The 18,802-nt window shown below is 44.3% G+C and overlaps 1 protein-coding gene across 1 annotated transcript in view; it reads right to left on the bottom strand.

Moving 5' to 3' along the window:
• The window catches only part of LOC145343133 (solute carrier organic anion transporter family member 3A1-like), a 295,740-nt gene that overhangs the window by 55,254 nt on the left and 221,684 nt on the right, over nt 1-18,802 (bottom strand). Inside the window, exons 3-4 of the mRNA XM_080189069.1 lie at nt 15,257-15,355; nt 11,689-11,958 (exon numbers count right to left, since the gene is read on the bottom strand). Of these exons, the coding sequence (XP_080045195.1) occupies nt 11,689-11,958; nt 15,257-15,355 (369 nt within the window). The remainder of the gene's footprint in view (nt 1-11,688; nt 11,959-15,256; nt 15,356-18,802) is intronic.

Raw genomic sequence — 18,802 nt, 5'->3', positions numbered from 1 at the left:
ACGTGTTGATCTTTGAAGATGACAAGACATATAAGGTGGGACTTTTCTGCTGCATTCATCCAAAACTGGAATATCCCGCCCAAGGACAACAGATCTTTGCACTGTCTGCTCTCCCCCCCTGCCTGCTATGATCTCTGTGGCAGGAAAAGTCCCCCCCCCCCCCCCCCATTTAATGGTTAGCAAAGCAAATGGGATCCTTGGCTTCGTAAGTATATGTACTGAATACAAAGGCAGGGAAGTTATGCTAAAATGTTATACAACTCTTGTTATACCCCAGTGAGAGTTTTACATCCAGTTCTAGTCATCATACAGTAGGAAAGATGTGAAGGTCATTGAGACAGTGCAGTGGAGATTTACCGGACTGGTTCCAGGGATGAGAAATTTTAGTTATAAGGATAGGTTGGAAAGTCTGGGGTTTTTCATATTGAAGTAAAGGAGATTGATGGGAGATTTGACAGAGGGAAACAAGATTATTACAGGTTTGGATCAGATAGATAAGAAAATCCTTCCCATTAGGTTTTGGGCGTAAAATGTAAAGGAAGTGTGAGGAAGAATGTTATTACGCAGCAAGTGGTATTGACCTGTAACTCGCTATGTACGAGGATAATTGAAATGTAAACAATCAAATTTTTCAAAACGAAAAAATTATTAGAACAGAATAATCTCTTCAGTGACAGGCAGCATGGTTTTGTAAGAGAGAGGTCGTGCCTCACAAATTTGGTGAAGTTTTTGGAGGAGGTGACAAAAACGGTTGACGAGGGCAGGGCCGTGGATGTCGTCTATATGGATTTTAGTAAAGCGTTTGACAAGGTCCCTCATGGCAGGCTGGTGCAAAAAGTTAAATCTCATGGGATACAAGGAGAGGTGGCTAGATGGGTTGAGTACTGGCTTGGCCACAGGAGACAGAGGGTAGCAGTTGAAGGGTATTCTTCTGGCTGGAGGTCTGTGACCAGTGGTGTTCCACAGGGCTCTGTACTGGGACCTCTGCTATTTGTGCTTTACATATATGATTTGGAAGAAGATGTAGCTGGTATCATCAGCAAGTTTGCAGATGACACAAAGATGGCTGGACTTGCTGATAGCGATGAACGTTGTTGGACAATACAGCAGGATATAGATAGGCTGGAAAATTGGGCGGAGAAATGGCAGATGGAATTTAGTCCAGATAAATGCGAAGTGATGCATTTTGGTAGAACTAATGTAGGGGGGAGTTATACAACAAATGGCAGAACCATCAAGAATATAGACACACAAAGGAACCTGGGTGTGCAAGTCCACAGATCCTTGAAGGCGGCAGCACAGGTGGAGAAGGTGGTGAAGAAGGCATATGGCATGCTTGCCTTTATAGGACGGGGTATAGAGTATAAAAACTGGAGTCTGATGTTACAGCTGTATGGAACATTGGTTAGGCCACATTTGGAATACTGTGTCCAGTTCTGGTCGCCACACTACCAGAAGGACATGAGCCTTTGGAGAGAATGCAGAGGAGGTTTACCAGGATGTTGCCTGGTATGGAGAGTCTTAGCTACGAGGAGAGATTGGGTAAACTGGGGTTGTTCTCCCTAGAAAGATGGAGAATGAGGGGAGACCTAATAGAGGTGTATAAAATTATGAAGGGTATAGATAAGGTGAACAGTGGGAAGCTTCTTCCCAGGTCGGAGGTGACAATCACGAGGGGTCACAGGTTCAAGGTGAGAAGGGCGAGGTTTAACTCAGATATCAGAGGGACGTTTTTTTTTACACAGAGTGGTGGGTGCCTGGAATGCACTGCCAAATAGGGTGGTGGAGGCGGACATGCTGGGATCATTTAAGACTTATCTGAATAGTCACATGAGCAGACTGGGAATGGAGGGATACAAACGAATGGTCTAGTTGGACCAATGAGTGGCGCAGGCTTGGAGGGCCGAAGGGCCTGTTTCCTGTGCTGTATTGTTCTTTGAAATTGGGTGGGCACTTAAAGCAAATAAATTTGCAGGGCTACGTGGAATGAGAGAGTGGGACTGACTGGATTCCTCTATGGGAGCTTGATGGGCTAAATAGCTTCATTCTGTGCCATAAGTGAATCTATGACTCTATAAAGCCAAAGTATTATTAGATATATTAGTAATGCATTGATGTCCCTGCCAAATTAATGTACCCAGAGGTAGATCCATGTTAACCCTGCTTGGCGGGTCTTAATCCTTCACTTCTGTTTCTGAATTTACAACATGTGGAATGGTTTAACCATTTTGCAAATGATTTGAATATATTTTGAACCCGGTAATTTTTGAAAAGCTTGTTAATGTTTGTTGTCTGGGTTTACACTCCATGAGTGGCCAAATGGGTGTCATGCAAAAAGCTTTCTAATGCTACTGGAAAGTTCACATGGAGGGAGATAAGGGAGTCTGATTTAAAAGAAACATTCAATCGTTTGGGATTATACAACATGAACGTTGCTAAAAAAATAGATATGTTGCCGAAGGCTTCTATCTTGCACTCATCAGAATAACTGCAACAATGTTGTTAGTGTAGCTATTAACATATTCAGGATTGTTCATCAAGTGCCACCCAATTACAGAAACACATCTAACATCTAAAGTAATCACAAAGAAAACAGACATTTTGCTTCAGGTTATGCAAGTGTGGACTAGTTGAATACTGTCTATCAATCAATTTCAGACTATCAGTCAAGCTTTGTAACACGGCTCATTCACACTTGCTAGAAGTGACATACCTTCATTTGCAGGGACCCATACTCTGCAACAAAAGGAATATGTTTCAAGCCTTGCACTTGTTTGAATTACCTGGGAGCTTTGAGAGCTGATTGTTTTCCATTGCTTTCTCCATGGCCATGCCTTGGCCAACCAGAGTTGACTTGCCAACCAAACAGCATGAATTGTTGTGAGCATTTAAAATTTGGCATTCTTGCATTTGTCCCGATAAAAAGCTTTAGCAATCCGTCTCTCTTTTCAAAAATATATATTTTTGTAAGTGTTGCTTAGTCATTCACTTCACAGGAACAGGATTAGGCCATTCAGCCCATCCTTCAGTTAGATCTGTGTCTCAACTCAGCTACCCTTTACTTCATAACCCTTGATGCCCTCATCTAACCAGATTCTCAGACTTGAAAACTTAAATTCAAACAGAATCCACAGCCTTTCAGCAGGAAAGAGTAAAGGTTCCCTCCATCCTTCGTGTATAAAAGTGCTTCCTGAAATCACTCCTGAGTAGCTTAGCTCTTAATTTAAGATGATGCTCCACTATCCTGGATTCTCTCACCAGAGAAAGTAGTTCCCTTGCATTTACCCCATTGAATCCCTTCATCATTTTCAACATCTCAGTTAGATAAGCCCTCAACCTTGTAAACTCAAGGGAAGGCAGACCAAGTTTTTGTAAACTGTCTTCAAAATGGAATCTTCTAAATCACCAGACATGTGTAACTCTCTGTTGACTGCATGAGTAAACTAACCATCAGCTGAGGAAGCAAAATTTGTTCTCCTGGATATTTCATTTTAATGCAATGATTGAGCAGGTTTTCAAAGCAATAAATGTGGTATTTGCTTCTCTTCTCCTTCAAAACTTTCAGTACTCAATGATTTTTGTGATAGATCCTGAAAGACAGTGACTCTTATCACTGATGCTCAAAAGATCAAATTATCTGCCTTCAGTGCTTTTCAACAATATCTGTCAGACAGTAGACAGCTTCTAGCCAGTGGTAATAAAATTCTGGCTACTTACTATACTGGTGAGGAACGTACCTATTTATGTCTGCAAACAGGTATGGAATTGTTTACACAATGGGTGTGTGATTGGAATCATTCCAAAGATGGCCTGTGATACTAAGCAGTCTGTTTATACATCCACACAGGATTAAAATTTAACTGGCTAGTCTCCACATGAAATTATAACCTGAAATTCAGTGCAAGAACCGCATTGAATTGTCTGAATATGTAAAGTAAAAATAGTGAAAGCATCTTCACAGAATTGTTATGACACAGGACGCCATTTGACCCATCACGTCTGCACAAACTCTCCAAATGAATACTCAGGCCAGAATTTTACTATCCTCCCCACCATGGGAATCGGAGCAGGTGGTGGGAAGGCCCATTGACCTTGGGTGGCATTTTACAGTTTTGGGATGTGTGAGGCTGTAAAATCCCACCCTATGACTTAATGCCATTCTCCTACCTTTACCCTGTCCCCTACACATGGGCCCGATCTTACCATCAAGTTGTGTTTGTTTTCGGGCGCGAAAACTTGGTAAACTCAGGCGTGAGACAAGTAGTATGATCCACGCCTGCCTCCATGCCCTTCCCCCTTTATCAATGGTCGAAAATAGCTGCGATTGGGACCATTCCCAAAACGGGCACGATGGCAAATTGCATGCATTTAAATTGATTTAATGGGCTGGCACATCTCCCTTTATCACCACGTTCACCCATCCAGACTAGGTGCGAAACACACATGGTCCACTAAAGGTCTGATCTGGACACTCTGGGATGGGTGGGGAGAGGTGAGTCAAATGGCTTTCTGGTGATGGGGGAGGTAGGCAGGTCAGGTGGCTCTCTGGTGGGGTGGTGGGGGAAGTAGCTAAGTTGGATCTCTGGTGGGGGGGCGGAGGGGGGGGGGGGGGTGGGGAGGCGGCGGGCAGGGAGGTGGGTCAGATGGCTCTCTGATCGCACAGAGAGTGAACATAAGAAATAGGAGCAGGAGTAGGCCATCTAGCCCTTCGAGCCTGCCCCGCCATTCAATAAGATCATGGCTGATCTGAAGTGGATCAGTTGCACTTTCCCGCTCTCTCCCCATAACCCTTAATTCCCTTGTCTGTCAAAAACCTATCCACCGTGACTTAAATATATTTAGCAAGGTAGCCTCCACCACTTCAATGGGCAGAGAATTCCAGAGATTCACCACCCTTTGAGTGAAGAAGTTCCTCCTCAACTCCAATCTAAACTGCCCCCCACTTATCTTGAGTGCCCTCTAGTCCTGCTGTCCTTTCTAAGCGGAAAGAATCTCTCTACCTCTACCCTATCTATCCCTTTCATTATCTTACACATCTCTATAAGGTCCCCCCTCATCCTTCTAAACTCCAACGAGTACAGACACAGTCTATTTAGTCTCTCTTCATAGTCCAACCCCCTCATCTCCGGTATCAGCCTAGTGAACCTCCTCTGCACTCCCTCCAAGGCCAAGTGCGGCGACCAAAACTGCACACAGTACTCCAGCTGCGGCCTCACCACTGCCCTGTATAGTTGCAGCAAGACCTCCCTGCTTTTATATTCTATCCCCCTAGCTATAAAGGCCAGCATCCCATTTGCCTTCTTGATCACCTGCTGCACCTGCAGACTGGGTTTTTGCGACTCATGCACAAGGACCCCCAGGTCCCTCTGCGCCATGGCATACTGCAGCTTTTCGCCCTTTAAATAGTAATCCCTCCTACTATTATTCCTGCCAAAGTGGATAACCTCACACTTGCTAACATTGTACTCCATCTGCCAGGTCCTCACCCACTCGCTCAGCCTATCCAGATCCCTCTGCAGACTTTCCACACCCTCTGCACAATTTGCTTTTCCACTCACCTTGGTGTCATCAGCAAATTTCATCACCCTACACTCAGCCCCCTCCTCCAGATCATCTATATAAATGGTAAATAGCTGAGGCCCCAGCACCGATCCCTGGGGCACTCCACTAGTCACCAACTGCCAACCAGAATAGCACCCATTGATACCAACTCTCTGCCTCCTATTAGACAGCCAATCCTCTGTCCACGCTAACACCTTACCCCCAACTCCGTGCACCCTAACCTTCTGTAGCAACCTTTTGTGAGGCAACTTATCAAACGCCTTTTGAAAATCTAAAAACACCACATCCACCAGTTCCCCTCTGTCTACCGCACTAGTCACATCCTCATAGAATTCCAATAAATTCGTCAAACACGGCTTCCCCTTAACAAATCCATGCTGCGTCTGCTCTATCAAACCATTCCTTTCCAGGTGCCTCGCTATTTCTTCTTTGATGACGGATTCAAGCATTTTTCCAACTACAGACGTTAAACTAACCGGCCTATAATTCCCTACCTTTTGTCTGCTACCTTTTCTAAACAGCGGCATAAGCGAGTGGCAGCAGACTCCCCCCGCCTCCCACCAGTGTGGGGGAAGGGAGGGTCCACTGCCACTCGCATGTGATCTGGGGCGGGTGGGGGGGGAGGTCCACTGCCACTGTGCATGTGATCAGCGGGAGAGAAAGGGGGCAGCGGGCTGCAACTGGTCTGAATGGCGGTGGGGGATAAGGCAGTTACTTTTGGGGTGGGGCAATGTCTGTGTGGGCCAGGGGGAGGCATTATACAGCCCAGGAATGATGTGGCTGGGGGGTCTTTTTCTTTTTTTTTTACTACGTATGTGCAGTTGAAGGCTCCGATCAGAGCTGCAGCGTTTCGGGTGTGTTAAGCCCTGCCCACAGCTTGTGCAGCATGATTCAGAATCGCTGCTTTTCTTTCAGGCAGCGTGCATATGGGGGCACCTGAGAACAGGCCTAAAAGTTGGATCTGAAACACCCAGTTTCAAGTCCACCCAGCACTTAGAATTAAAATGGTAAAATAGGGCCCATTGCTTCTATTCAAGTAATCATCTAATGCTCTCTTGAATGCCTCGAGAACATGCCTCCACCACACTTCTAGCCAGTGTATTCCACTTGTTAAGTGGAAAAGGTTTTCCTCACTTCACATCTACTTCTTTTGCCAATAATTTTAAATCTGTACTCTCCCTTTTATGAACAGGAACAGTCTCTCCCTATCGACTGTTCCAGCTCCCTCATGATTTTGAGCATCTCTATCAAATCTCCTCTCAGCCTTCTCTCTCCAAGGCCAACAGTCCCAACCTCTCCAATCTATCCTTATAACTGAAGTTTCTCAACCTGGAACTCTTCTGCACTTCTTGTTGGAAGATTAGTAGAGTAACTGGGAATTAAACTTTACTCAAAAGCCTATGGCAGGGATCTGAGAAAATGAATAGTTCAAAGGTGATCAATGCCCTGTTTGAAAATCCTGTGAACCGCAAACTCTTAAAGGGGAATTATGTTGGCTAATAACCAAGAAATGGCCAGCAAGTCCCAGTGTCCAAGCTGACTGCAGACTGGGGACACAGCATCTGATCAGGGCATGGCTATTTGAAGAGTTGCTGAACCTCTTATAACACTCTTTGGAGGCGAAAACTTAAATTGTTCCTCTATTTATTTTATTGGTAGCATGGTGGTGCACGAAGGCAAAACGTCCAGATCACTTTCTGGTTAACAATTAGCCAACATAATTACTGTAACATATCCTAGTGACTTAGTGTGCATTCAAGTTAATGCTGCCCTCAACGTGGCAATATAAACCTGGTATAGATTAAATGCATGCTGTTCTTTTGTGTTGGCAACAATGTTGATTTCACATTGACGTGGAAATGCTTTTTGCAGCAAGTTCAATTTATGTGAGCCTTCTTTTGAATATTCTTTGACCAGGTTGGCTAGTACATGTGATCTTCTTCAACACACCTTTCTCTCTCCTTACTGGTCTCTGCAAATCCCGCAAACTATTTGCCTCCCAGACCACCGACCTCCTCCCAGAGCCATTTTCATAAAACAGTCATTCCTCGCAGCATCCTTTCATCACCTATACAAACACTAACAAAGTTTTGTTCCAAGCAGTAATGAGCTCATGTGATCCCTCTATTGCAATAGTTTCCCTTTGATGATCTTCAGTAAAGACAAAAGGCATGCACTGGCAGAATCTAACAAATCTTGCACAATGGGTCCTTATTAGACACCAGGGAAAGGTCCCAGTGTCCAAGCTGAGCGCACATTGGAGGCAGAGCATTTGATCAGGGCATAGCTATACGGGACAATTGCTGAATCTTTTACAACAATGGCACTCTTTGGAGATGAACGATTCAGAATAGTTACTCTATTTTTTTATTGGTAGCACGGTGGTGCACGAAGGCAAAACACCCAAGTTCATGATGCAAAATGTAAATGAAAGGCCGTCTATGGAACAATCCCTAAAGGACCGCTCTCCAGAGATGCAGCAGAAATTGTTTATTATTTGGTATGTGTGGGGAATGGCTGGTACCTGTCAATCAAAAATGCCACAAAATAGAGAGTTCCATTTACCAATGGAGTACAGTGGAATACTTGTAGCAACAACTAATATGCAAGTAAAGAACAATATTCTTTTCAGTTCTAATCTACAGCAGTATGTTAAAGAATAAAGTCTAAAATAATAGTTTTCACTTATGGGTTCTGGATGACCTTGTAATTGCTTCTGGCTGTGAAAGTGATGATTCAGAAAAGGGGAATATCAGAAATTTGTGGAAAATTCTGGTGCCAATAACACAAAGGTTATTGCATGATTGCCGTTTTTAACCACCCAGAGACAGAGAACATAAGAAATAGGAGCAGGAGTAGGCCATCTAGCCCTTCGAGCCTGCCCCGCCATTCAATAAGATCATGGCTGATCTGAAGTGGCTCAGTTCCACTTTCCCGCTTTCTCCCCATAACCCTTAATTCCCTTGTCTGTCAAAAACCTATCTACCTGTGACTTAAATATATTTAGCGAGGTAGCCTCCACCACTTCAACGGACAGAGAATTCCAGAGATTCCCCACCCTTTGAGTGAAGAAGTTCCTCCTCAACTCCAATCTAAACTGCCCCTCACTTATCTTGAGGCTGTGCCCTCTAGTCCTGCTGTCCTTTCTGAGCGGGAAGAATCTCTCTACCTCTACCCTATCCATCCCTATCATTATCTTATACGTCTCTATAAGGTCCCCCCTCATCCTTCTAAACTCCAACGAGTACAGACACAGTCTGTTCAGTCTCTCTTCATAGTCCAACCCCCTCATCACCTCTGCACTCCCTCCAAGGCCAAAATATCCTCGCGCAAGTGCGGCGACCAAAACTGCACACAGTACTCCAGCTGCGGCCTCACCAGTGCCCTGTACAGTTGCAGCAAGACCTCTCTGCTTTTATATTCTATCCCCCTCGCTACAAAGGCCAGCATCCCATTCGCCTTCTTGATCACCTGCTGCACCTGCAGACTGGGTTTTTGCGACTCATGCACAAGGACCCCCAGGTCCCTCTGCACCGTAGCATGCTGCAGCTTTTCACCCTTTAAATAGTAATCCCTCCTACTATTATTTCTGCCAAAATGGATAACTTCACACTTGCTAACATTGTACTCCATCTGCCAGGTCCTCGCCCACTCGCTCAGCCTATCCAGATCCCTCTGCAGACTTTCCACACCCTCCACACAATTTGTTTTTCCACTCATCTTTGTGTCATCAGAGTCATCAGAGGGACTGCATTCAGAGGTTTTCAGGGTCAAAGCAGGTCAACAATGGTTAGTCTACTCCCCATGCCTCGTTACATGTTGGTGCACAAAGAATGCATTTCACAAAACATTTCCTTACACTTTGATTTGCTTCATTGCCTGTCCCAGATCATCTAGATTGTGGTCCCCAAAATGAGGCTATCCAAAGGAGATTGCTCACTGAACATGCTTTGACTTTAAAGGCAGCAATAGAAATTGTGGTGTTGATAGAACTGGCTGCTAAAGAGGCTTCACGATATGGTGCAGGAATAAAGATCCACAAGTTAGGAACTGCCCATAAGAAGTCAAAACAGCAGCAAGCATGTCACAGGAGTGCCAAAATGGGCCATCCAGCAAGTGAATGCTGGAGCCAGGATAGTCAGTTTAAGAATTGTGGCAAAAGCTTTGCAGAAGCCAGTTTCCCCTAGGAAGATGATTCAGAATGGGTGGCATGGTGGCATCATGGTTAGCACTGCTGCCTCACAGCGTCAGGGACGTAGGTTCAATTTCAACTTTGGTTGACTGTGTGGAGTTCGCACATTCTCATTGTGTCTACGTGGGTTTCCTCTGGTTTCCTCTCACAGTTCAAAAATGTGCAGGTTAGGTGGATTGGCCACGCTAAATTGCCCCTTTGTGTCCTTACATATGTAGGCTAGGGGTGGCAATGGGAATAAAGTGGAGGTGAGTTGATCTTATAGGGAGTTGGTGTAGCCTCTGTCTACGCTATAGGGATTCTATTCTGTAGTTTAGGTGAATCTGGGTACCTTCAAGAATCACAATTGCATTCTACAAAAATAATCTACAATATGGAAGAAAAGGATTACGACTATGAAGAAGGGAACACCCAAAAATATAATGATGCGCTCCAACTGAACATTTTATCCATACAGGATGAATCACAAATTCTGGATGATTCCAAAGGTAAGTGGACAACATATTATAGGGATCTCACCCCACAGATGCTGTCAGACCTGCTGAGATTTTCCAGCATTTCTGTTTTTGCTGGATATTATGACTAGAGATTGATATCAGTGTCGCTGTATCTTTACTTCCTGAGATGACATGCCAATAAAACTGAAGCATTCCTTTTAAAACCAGCTGATGTGATTTTAAGGACATACACAGAAGGATCGTTCCATTGAATTGTAGAGATAAGTGGACAAACAGTGCAGTTGCCTCGCTTGGTGGTCCACGGTAATTGTCCAGCTTTATTTACAAGATCATGGTTGGAGAAAATTAAGCTTAGCTGGAGTGCTGTCAACAGATTGGACAATGCCAAAACAGACCCACAGCAAATTCTGGATAATTACAAGAGTGTATGTGAAGAAAGACTTGGCTCAATGAAGGGAGTTCAAGTGAAACTCACGATAAAGCTAACTAGTCATCCAACAAGTCACAAAGCGATGCCATGTGCAATTCATCCCTAGGTCAAAGAAAAATTTGAACAACTTGTTACCACTGATGTGTTAGAGCTGGTTACAATAAGTCACTGGGCTGTGAGGACAAGTACCAACCAACTCAAGAACAGTTTCTTCCCTGCTGTAACATTACATTCTACACTCTCTCCTTCTCTATGTACTGTATGCTTGGCCTATATAGAGAAACAATACTTTTCACTATATGCTAATACATGTGACAATAATAAATTAAATCAAATCCAAACCACGCACAGTACTAAGATTCCCTTAGTGAACCATTGTATTATACATGGTCAAGTGTCACTCAATGGACCACTCCTTGGAATCCTTGCATCCTTCAATGTAAGACAGGATCATATCCTGGCGGATGTGATGCCCACAATCCAATCAAATGTACAGTAGCTTGAATCTTCAACCCTCAGATGGGGGCTATGGCAAGAAGCTGCTACCAAACTCATGGGCAAATGTCCACGGGGGTGACCTTTGGCAATGCAAGGAAGGTGTTCAAAATTCTCTAAGTGCAACTGTTTTCCCCCTTATTGAAATGTTCTCTGTCCCAAGGGTTTAGGATGTTATTGAAACAACAACATTAAAGACTCAGACCTATTCTCCCTTCCCTTCCATTGTGTCCATAAGCACTCTCATCAGAGGGCTACTGCACCAAGTTGAGACATTCTTCACTGGTCTTTCATTCATACTGATTATTCCAACTACTGAGGCTCCTTCAAAGTAACTCCTGCAATTAAGGCAAGCTAAAAATGAACCTCCAAAAATATTAATGCGTCGCTTGGACAAGTTAACTGTGAATAATTAACAGCTGTAGTGTTACGTATAATATTTACAACAGCTAAAGTAGCTTAACCTGTCACCACAATTATTCGCGTCTTATCCATGCCTCTATAAGGCAGTACTTTGTTAACAGAAGAAAATATGTTTATAAGGTGCTCACCTCTCAAATATCCCGTGCATGTTGCTTCACTGGTTTGTTTACATTCTTTCTTATTTTCCTCTATAGTTAGCTTTGACTGTTCTTTGTTGCCTTTCCCCGGGAGCATGGGCTGCTGTGAGCTTTTGCTCAGTGTGTGGTGTTTCTTTGGCATGGCCTGAGGAAAGCCAAACATAAACAGAGAAGAGAAGAACAGAAGTCCAGCGCAAAGGAGGAAGCCAGCCCACCACGCACCAATCCACCGAGGATCATCTGGGTTGATGTCCAATTTTGCTGAAAAAAAGAGGGAGAATTACAAAGTCCTAGAGATTGATCCAGCCAATTAGCAGAATTTCAAAAATATGGTCGCTGAATGGGTAATACATAATGCAGCTCCTTTGAGGACCATAATGGAAAGGGATGGAAAACATCAAACCTCCAGCTGCTGCAACTAGGTCAGGACTATTCCATCAATCACTCTTGATATGCAATTATTATCAAATCCCAAATTCAGACAAGTGACAGCACAGGACTGCTCCAGGGTCACTACAATTACTTGCTGATGTACTTTACAGCTTGTCATTTTGCTAAACCATGTATCAATTAGATTTTTGGCAGAAGCAGCTGAACAAGGGATTGTGGTGAAAATTAACATTGGCTCTGCCACAATAAATTTCATTTACTCTGTAAACCATGTTATAAATCTCACTGGAGTATGCGTCATTGGTGTAAATGTCATTCCTCCAGTTTTAGAATTAAACAGACACAATGGTGATTTATACATAAGATTTGACACAATAAAGTTTCAAGTTACCAAAGAAGGTGCAGTGATCTTTTAAAAGATGAAATAAAAACAATGAAAACGCAAATTTATGCACCAACTTGACAGATATACAATGCTGTACTGTAATACCACATTTTTGTTCTTACTTATTATTTATCTTCATTTCTTTTTGATTATTTCCTCTGCATATATCAGCCATGGCTCAATGGAAGCTGTTCCACCTCTCAGTCAAGGAGGTCATGGCATTAAGCCTCACTTCAGAGACTTGAGCACATATGACTGGCACTTCAATGCGGTATTGAGGGACATTACAGATGAGATGTTAAATTAAGTCTTCCCTCTCAGATAAAGGGGGCAGCACAGTGGCTAGCACTGCTGCTTCACAGTGCCAGGGACCCAAGTTCAATTCCAGCCTTGGGTGACTGTCTGTGTGGAGTTTGCATTTTCTCCTCATGTCTGTGTGGATTTCCTCTGGGTGCTCCGGTTTCCTCCCACACTTCAAAGGTGCGTAGGTTAGGTGGATTGGCCATGACAAATTGCCCTTGGTGTCCAAAGATGTGTAGATTACTTGGGTTAGCCAAAGTAAATGCGTGAGGTTACAGGAATACGATGGGGGCCTGGGCAAGAGGCTCTTACAGAGAGTCGGTTCAGATTTGATAGGCCAAATGGCCTCCTTCTGCAGTGTAGAATTCTATGACTCTAGGAATAAAAGATCGAATGCAACCTTCCAAAAAACAGCATAGGAATTCTTCTCATGTCCTGGCTGAATTTATCACTCAGCCAATATCAACAAAGAGTGAAGTACTCGTTTATCACTTGCTGCTCGTGAGACATTGTTGAGCACAAAACATGCCCTCTGACATTGGGGGCTTACCATCTGAAAAATGTCAGCTGTGCATTGCAATAATCTTGGGCGGGATCTGCAGCCTCAGCAGACAGCCCATGAAAATCCCAATGCCCCACTGAATGGGCATTGGGCAAGAATCAGGAATTTTGACAAGCTTCAAGGCAACTGGGATTCACCCAATCCGCCTTGATGGCCCGTTCATCATTCCCCTGCCATGCATCCGGCCCCCCAGCGGGAACTGCATTGGACGGGCTTTGCAGATGATAATCACCCATGGGGCATGGAGTGCTGGACCTTGAAGGTCCAGGGGAACACCACTCATCCCAGTCATGCATGGGCCTCGGCGCCCCTCCCCCCGCAAAAAAAACACACCACATCATGCAGGCATAACGGTGACCTGATCTGATTCCCCCTCAGCCCCCTTCCCCCTCCAACCCCCACTCAGCCCCGGCTCCCTTCTCAGACCTTCTCCCTCCTCACACCTCCACTCAGGTCCACCTTCAAACCACATGCCTTGGCAGTGCCAACATTACACTGACACTTAGCTCCCTGGCACTGACACCCTCCCCTGCTTTGGCCCTGAACTTGGAAGGGGGGGGGGGGGGGGGGGGGGGTGGAATTTCCCTGCGATGCAGGTCTCTTGCTGGACTGCCCCTTCTAGCCATCGCAGACATGAAGATCACCCCCCCGCATGACGTTTTCAGGCAGCTTTGTGATCAAAATCTGCATTCCTGTCAGCTGTGAAAATTCTGAAGTGGCCAGGTCACTTTAACCTTCATGCCCCCTGTCATCTGGCAGGATTTTAAATCACTGCAGCGCTCCATCCTGTAGCAGAAATGTCACTTTCTCCCTGTCAGAAGCTGAAAGTGAGAGCAGACTCCTTTGAGGTTCACAGAGAAAGATGTCAATTTCACCCAGGGTGCAGAGGGAAGGGAGGTATAACTTTATAAAACATCTCATTATATCAACAAAATATTCAGAGGAAGTTGCACCGAGTGTTACTTGTGATTTTTGTTGGGACTATATTTTTGTGGGTACAGCCTATTTAGAAACCTTGATAAAGATGCAGATCTGGATTCTCCCAGCCCTCTGTGCTGCTTGACTAGTGCAGTGGGCTGTGGGACATCAGCAGGGAGCCTGTAGCAGTGCTTGCAAGTCTCCCAGGCCCTTTTGTTTCCACATAATCAGACCCACAGCAGAAGTCAGCGTGACTTACCATTTGGAAATTACTAGGCTCCAGTCCCACTAGTGTCTCCGCTACCCCCACCCCGTGCCAGGTGAGCACATCTAGTTCCCATTGGTGAGGAACAGTTGTAAAATCCACTGCTGGCAACAGAAGCTATTGAGGAAGTCAGGGACAGGGTGGGAGTTCCTCTTGGGCAGTGGCACCCTGGCACTGCAATCAGACACTGGTTAGTGCCAAGGTGGCAGGGCCAACTGGGGTTGGGTGGGGAAATCAGGGGTGACAATTGGGGCTGGCTCAGTGGGGGGTGGGGGAGGCAGTTGTTGGTAGGTCAGCAATTGGGGGAGAAGCGGGAAACAGTTGGGGAGGCTGGCAATTGGAAGGCCGGCTATGTGAAGGGGCCAGTGCACGTGTGCCAATCTCCCCACTGCCAGCCTTTTGGGCAAGATGAGCCCCCACCCCCCACACTTTCCGGTGTGAATCCCTCTGAGTCACTCTGTGATGCACAGAGTGCAGGAGATTAATTAAAATAAATACATCCCAAAAAACGAGCAGGAAAATCTCCTGCTTTTCTGTCCATTGGGCACTTAGCTTTTTTTTGGGAGAATTCCGGCCGAGATGCAACTTCTGGAATCCTGACACTTGACTAATGCAGGTCTACTTTCTGATGCTTTCAAATGGCGGTAACAATTTACACATCACAGTGAGTTATTATTTACATCACAATTCCTAAATGCCAAATTTCTAATCTCGCATTTTTCAAAAATGAAAAACTAACCTGTGTCAATGAAGATAGCGTCCACATAAATCGTTGTAAATAAGGACCCCAGCATGAAACCAAATGCAGGACCAAACAACATGGTGGTAAACAAGACACCTGTTCAAAATGAAAAGTAACAATGTTACCAAAGAACACAGCAACCAGTCACTATTACAGCCAACTGAGATTCTGACAGAGTTCTCAATATGATACTGGGATTCTCATTCTCAAAACAAACCTTCCAATTCTATCCCAATTCTGACTAAACCTATGGAATTCTGGATGGAATTTAATGTCCATCCCGGTGGCAAATTTGATGACGGGACGGGCATTTAAATGGGTAGGGGGAGGCTGGGTAAGAACCCTGCCATGCTCCCGTCTTTGCCTCTCTTAAACCTGGGGTGAGAAAACTCATGGATTGCCTTCTCCCCTACTGTCAATTGAGGCCCTCAAGTAGAAAATTAATGTTACTTACTGGCCTCATCCAGCAGTCGCTGGTATTCAATGATGAGGTTCATTGTTCAAAGGCAATCAATGCCTAATAGGGGAACCTGGCATCAGAAAGGGAGGGTAAGAGCCTCCACCTCCTCTCCCCTTCTCTTGTAATCTCCACCCTCAAAAAAACACCCTATCACCCTCATTCAGTGGCCTGGCTCCTTCAGCGATACTAGACTTCTTCCTGGGTCCATTGCTGGCAGCTGCTACCATTCTCCAGTGATATCTGCAATGGGCAGCTGCCAGTCTCTGCTTGGCTGGTTAATTTCAATGAGGTGGGATTTCCACACCCATAGTGCCTGACCCAGGGACAGCCTACCACTGGCCACCTAACAGGTACTTATTACCAGTGGGCCTTCCTCAAAAGGGTTAAAACTGGGCTGTCTTCTGCTTTCCAGCTGCAGGAACCCACCAAGCCTCTTTAGACATACCTTCCAAACCCACAGCCACTACCATCTAGACAGACTAGGGCAGCAGACAGATGGGAACATCACCACATGGAAGCTCCCATCTAAGTCACTCACCATCCTGAGTCAGAATTATATCACCATTCCTTCAGTCATTGGGTCAAAATTCTGGAACTCCCTCCCGAACAGCACTGTGGGTGTACCTACACCACATGAACTGCAGTGGTTCAAGAAGATAACTGCGCATCCCTTACTCAAGGGAAATTAGGGATTAATTAGGCAGTAAGTACTGGCCTAGCCAGTGATGCCCACATTGGAGGTGTGAACTTGAAAAAAAGATGAGACCCCCATTACCAGCATTGAATACCATCCTATGATGCAAAAGTGAACTCAGTTCAAAAGATTCTTCAAAAGTATTTTCAAGAGATTTTGAGTATTTTCCCTCAAGCCCATTGCCACATGTTAAAATAGGTCCTGAGACATTACTGATGTGATTGTTGACCTGGATTTTCGATCTCAAAGTCCCCGGTTTGGCTTGCCTGCCTGGGGAGAAAGTGCCCTCGAAGGGGGGGGGTCTTCATTGCGAGGGGACAGGTATGGGCTAGATTGGGCCAGCTGCCCTGAGAAAGAGTTCTGAAGCAGTCACAAGTGCTGCTGGGTGCAGGGGCGGACAGTTTAAAAGGCTGGCATTGATACAGTGAGGCTAAGTCCCAGTTAAAATATAAATACAAACCTCACCTTTCACACACATTCACCCTCTAAATACTTCATATACCAATCCATGCCATCTCATATCCCCACCCGTCGGGTTGGTAAGCTGTTATTTGAGTGCTGGGGGGGGAAAGGATACCCCTTTTTGCTGAGGGGTTGGTCGCATTGCCCTGGACCCACAGGATTCAGCATGCTTGGTCCCTACTGGTCATTTCCAGCATCAAAGCAAGCTTGGTGCAAGGGGGGAGGGGGGTAGTTGAATGGACTGTCAAGCCTGCTAAACTGTATTCCAAATTGCGGGTTTGTATTATAATCAGGTTACCTCCTGCACAATCGGGGCCAGAGGGGCAGGTCGGGTGAATCCAATAGCTATGGCAGGGATCCTGATTTTCCCAATTCAGCAGGGCATTGGGGTTCCCATCGGTCACCTGAAGATGTTGATGAATCCCACCCAAAATCATTCAATCTTTGTTTTGACAATTTTAATGTTTTTTTTAGGGTAGAGTTCCAGATTTCTACACCTGTTATGTAAAGACATGCTTCCTGATATCAATGCTGTCTCACTTTAATTTTAAGGCTTTCTCCCTTATCCTGGTTTCCCCTATCAGAGAAAATAGGTTCTCTCCAGCCATCATAAATATATCACAATCCTGTTAAACATCTTGGTTTTCTAATAGTTTCTGTCCAATGTGCACTACATTTTACTTATATCCCGTTTTTTACTAAAATCAGTAAGAACAGGATTGATAAATCTTTCATTTGAAGTACTGAATTTGTTCACTGGATTAACTGTATTCATCCAAAGTTGAAACTCCACCAGTGCATTTATTTACATACATATATATCAATTTTAATTTTTATGCTTTATGTAATGCCGTACATTTGTTGGCAGATATCACTTAGGATAGAGTTAGCATTTAATTTATGCATGAACAATATGAACTACAAGTGTGAAACATGGGGCTAGTTGAAGCCAATCTGTGAAGAACAAGTTGCAATGTTATCACCATTTGAAGTCTCAAATTACATCTGTTAGCATTTCTATGAATAACTACAGTACAGACATTTAAAATCTTTTATAACTATTTCAGTTGCCCAGCTCTGGTGCTTAGCTCAGTTGACTTTCATTATTTAAAGTTAGGAATTTTTTGTGAACCACATCACATTTGTAAAACACTAAAGCCACTCAGCAAAGCAGTCAGCAGGAATTCATCAGAACATGACACCATTTTTTATACAAAAGGCCACTGTTTTCTGTCAAATTGAGTTTTTAACCGTGTATCATTTCAGGAAAACTGTTTGACGAAAGCAAAGCAATCATATCCTCTGAAGGGCAGTCAATGTGCTTTTGCTAATGCCATACAAGGTTGATTCTTTTAATCTTAGTGAAGTTAGGGATGATGGCAATGTAAAAGCTGACACTTCTGACTTTGAGTTCACTCAGCATCAATGGCACCTAGATTTACAAAGCAGCTTCAAATGCACCTCTCCTGAAGATGACCTCTCTAGGTACATCAAATAACACTTTCAAATCTCCAAACTACCACTTAATGCTGATTGTCCTTTTGTGAACGTTCATCTTTTAACTCAGATGTCCCAGCATTTGTTACTTTTCTCTTTATGTTCCACAATGCAAGTTAAGAAGAGCTTGAAATCTATTGAAAATGGGGCATGAATATTGCAACAGCTCATACAGACATGCTATCTAGGCATTTTCTTTAATAGAATACTTATGGTCAAGAGAAACTAATTGAGGTATTTAAAATCATGAAAGGTTTTGACAGGCTGAGAAGTTAAATGTAGCAATAAGGAGCACAGACTGAGGGTAGAGAAGAACTGCATTCACACACAAGGGCAATAAGGAACATGAAAGAAATCTAACACAAAAACCAAAAACATTACCTGACCTGTTCAGTGTTTCAACCTTATTTTGTTTTTATTACTAAAAATC

This window comes from Carcharhinus amblyrhynchos, chromosome 5 (genome assembly GCF_965287045.1).
Source record: "Carcharhinus amblyrhynchos chromosome 5, sCarAmb.v2.hapA, whole genome shotgun sequence".
Lineage (NCBI taxonomy): Eukaryota > Metazoa > Chordata > Chondrichthyes > Carcharhiniformes > Carcharhinidae > Carcharhinus > Carcharhinus amblyrhynchos.
This window is presented reverse-complemented; position numbering and strand designations above follow the sequence as displayed.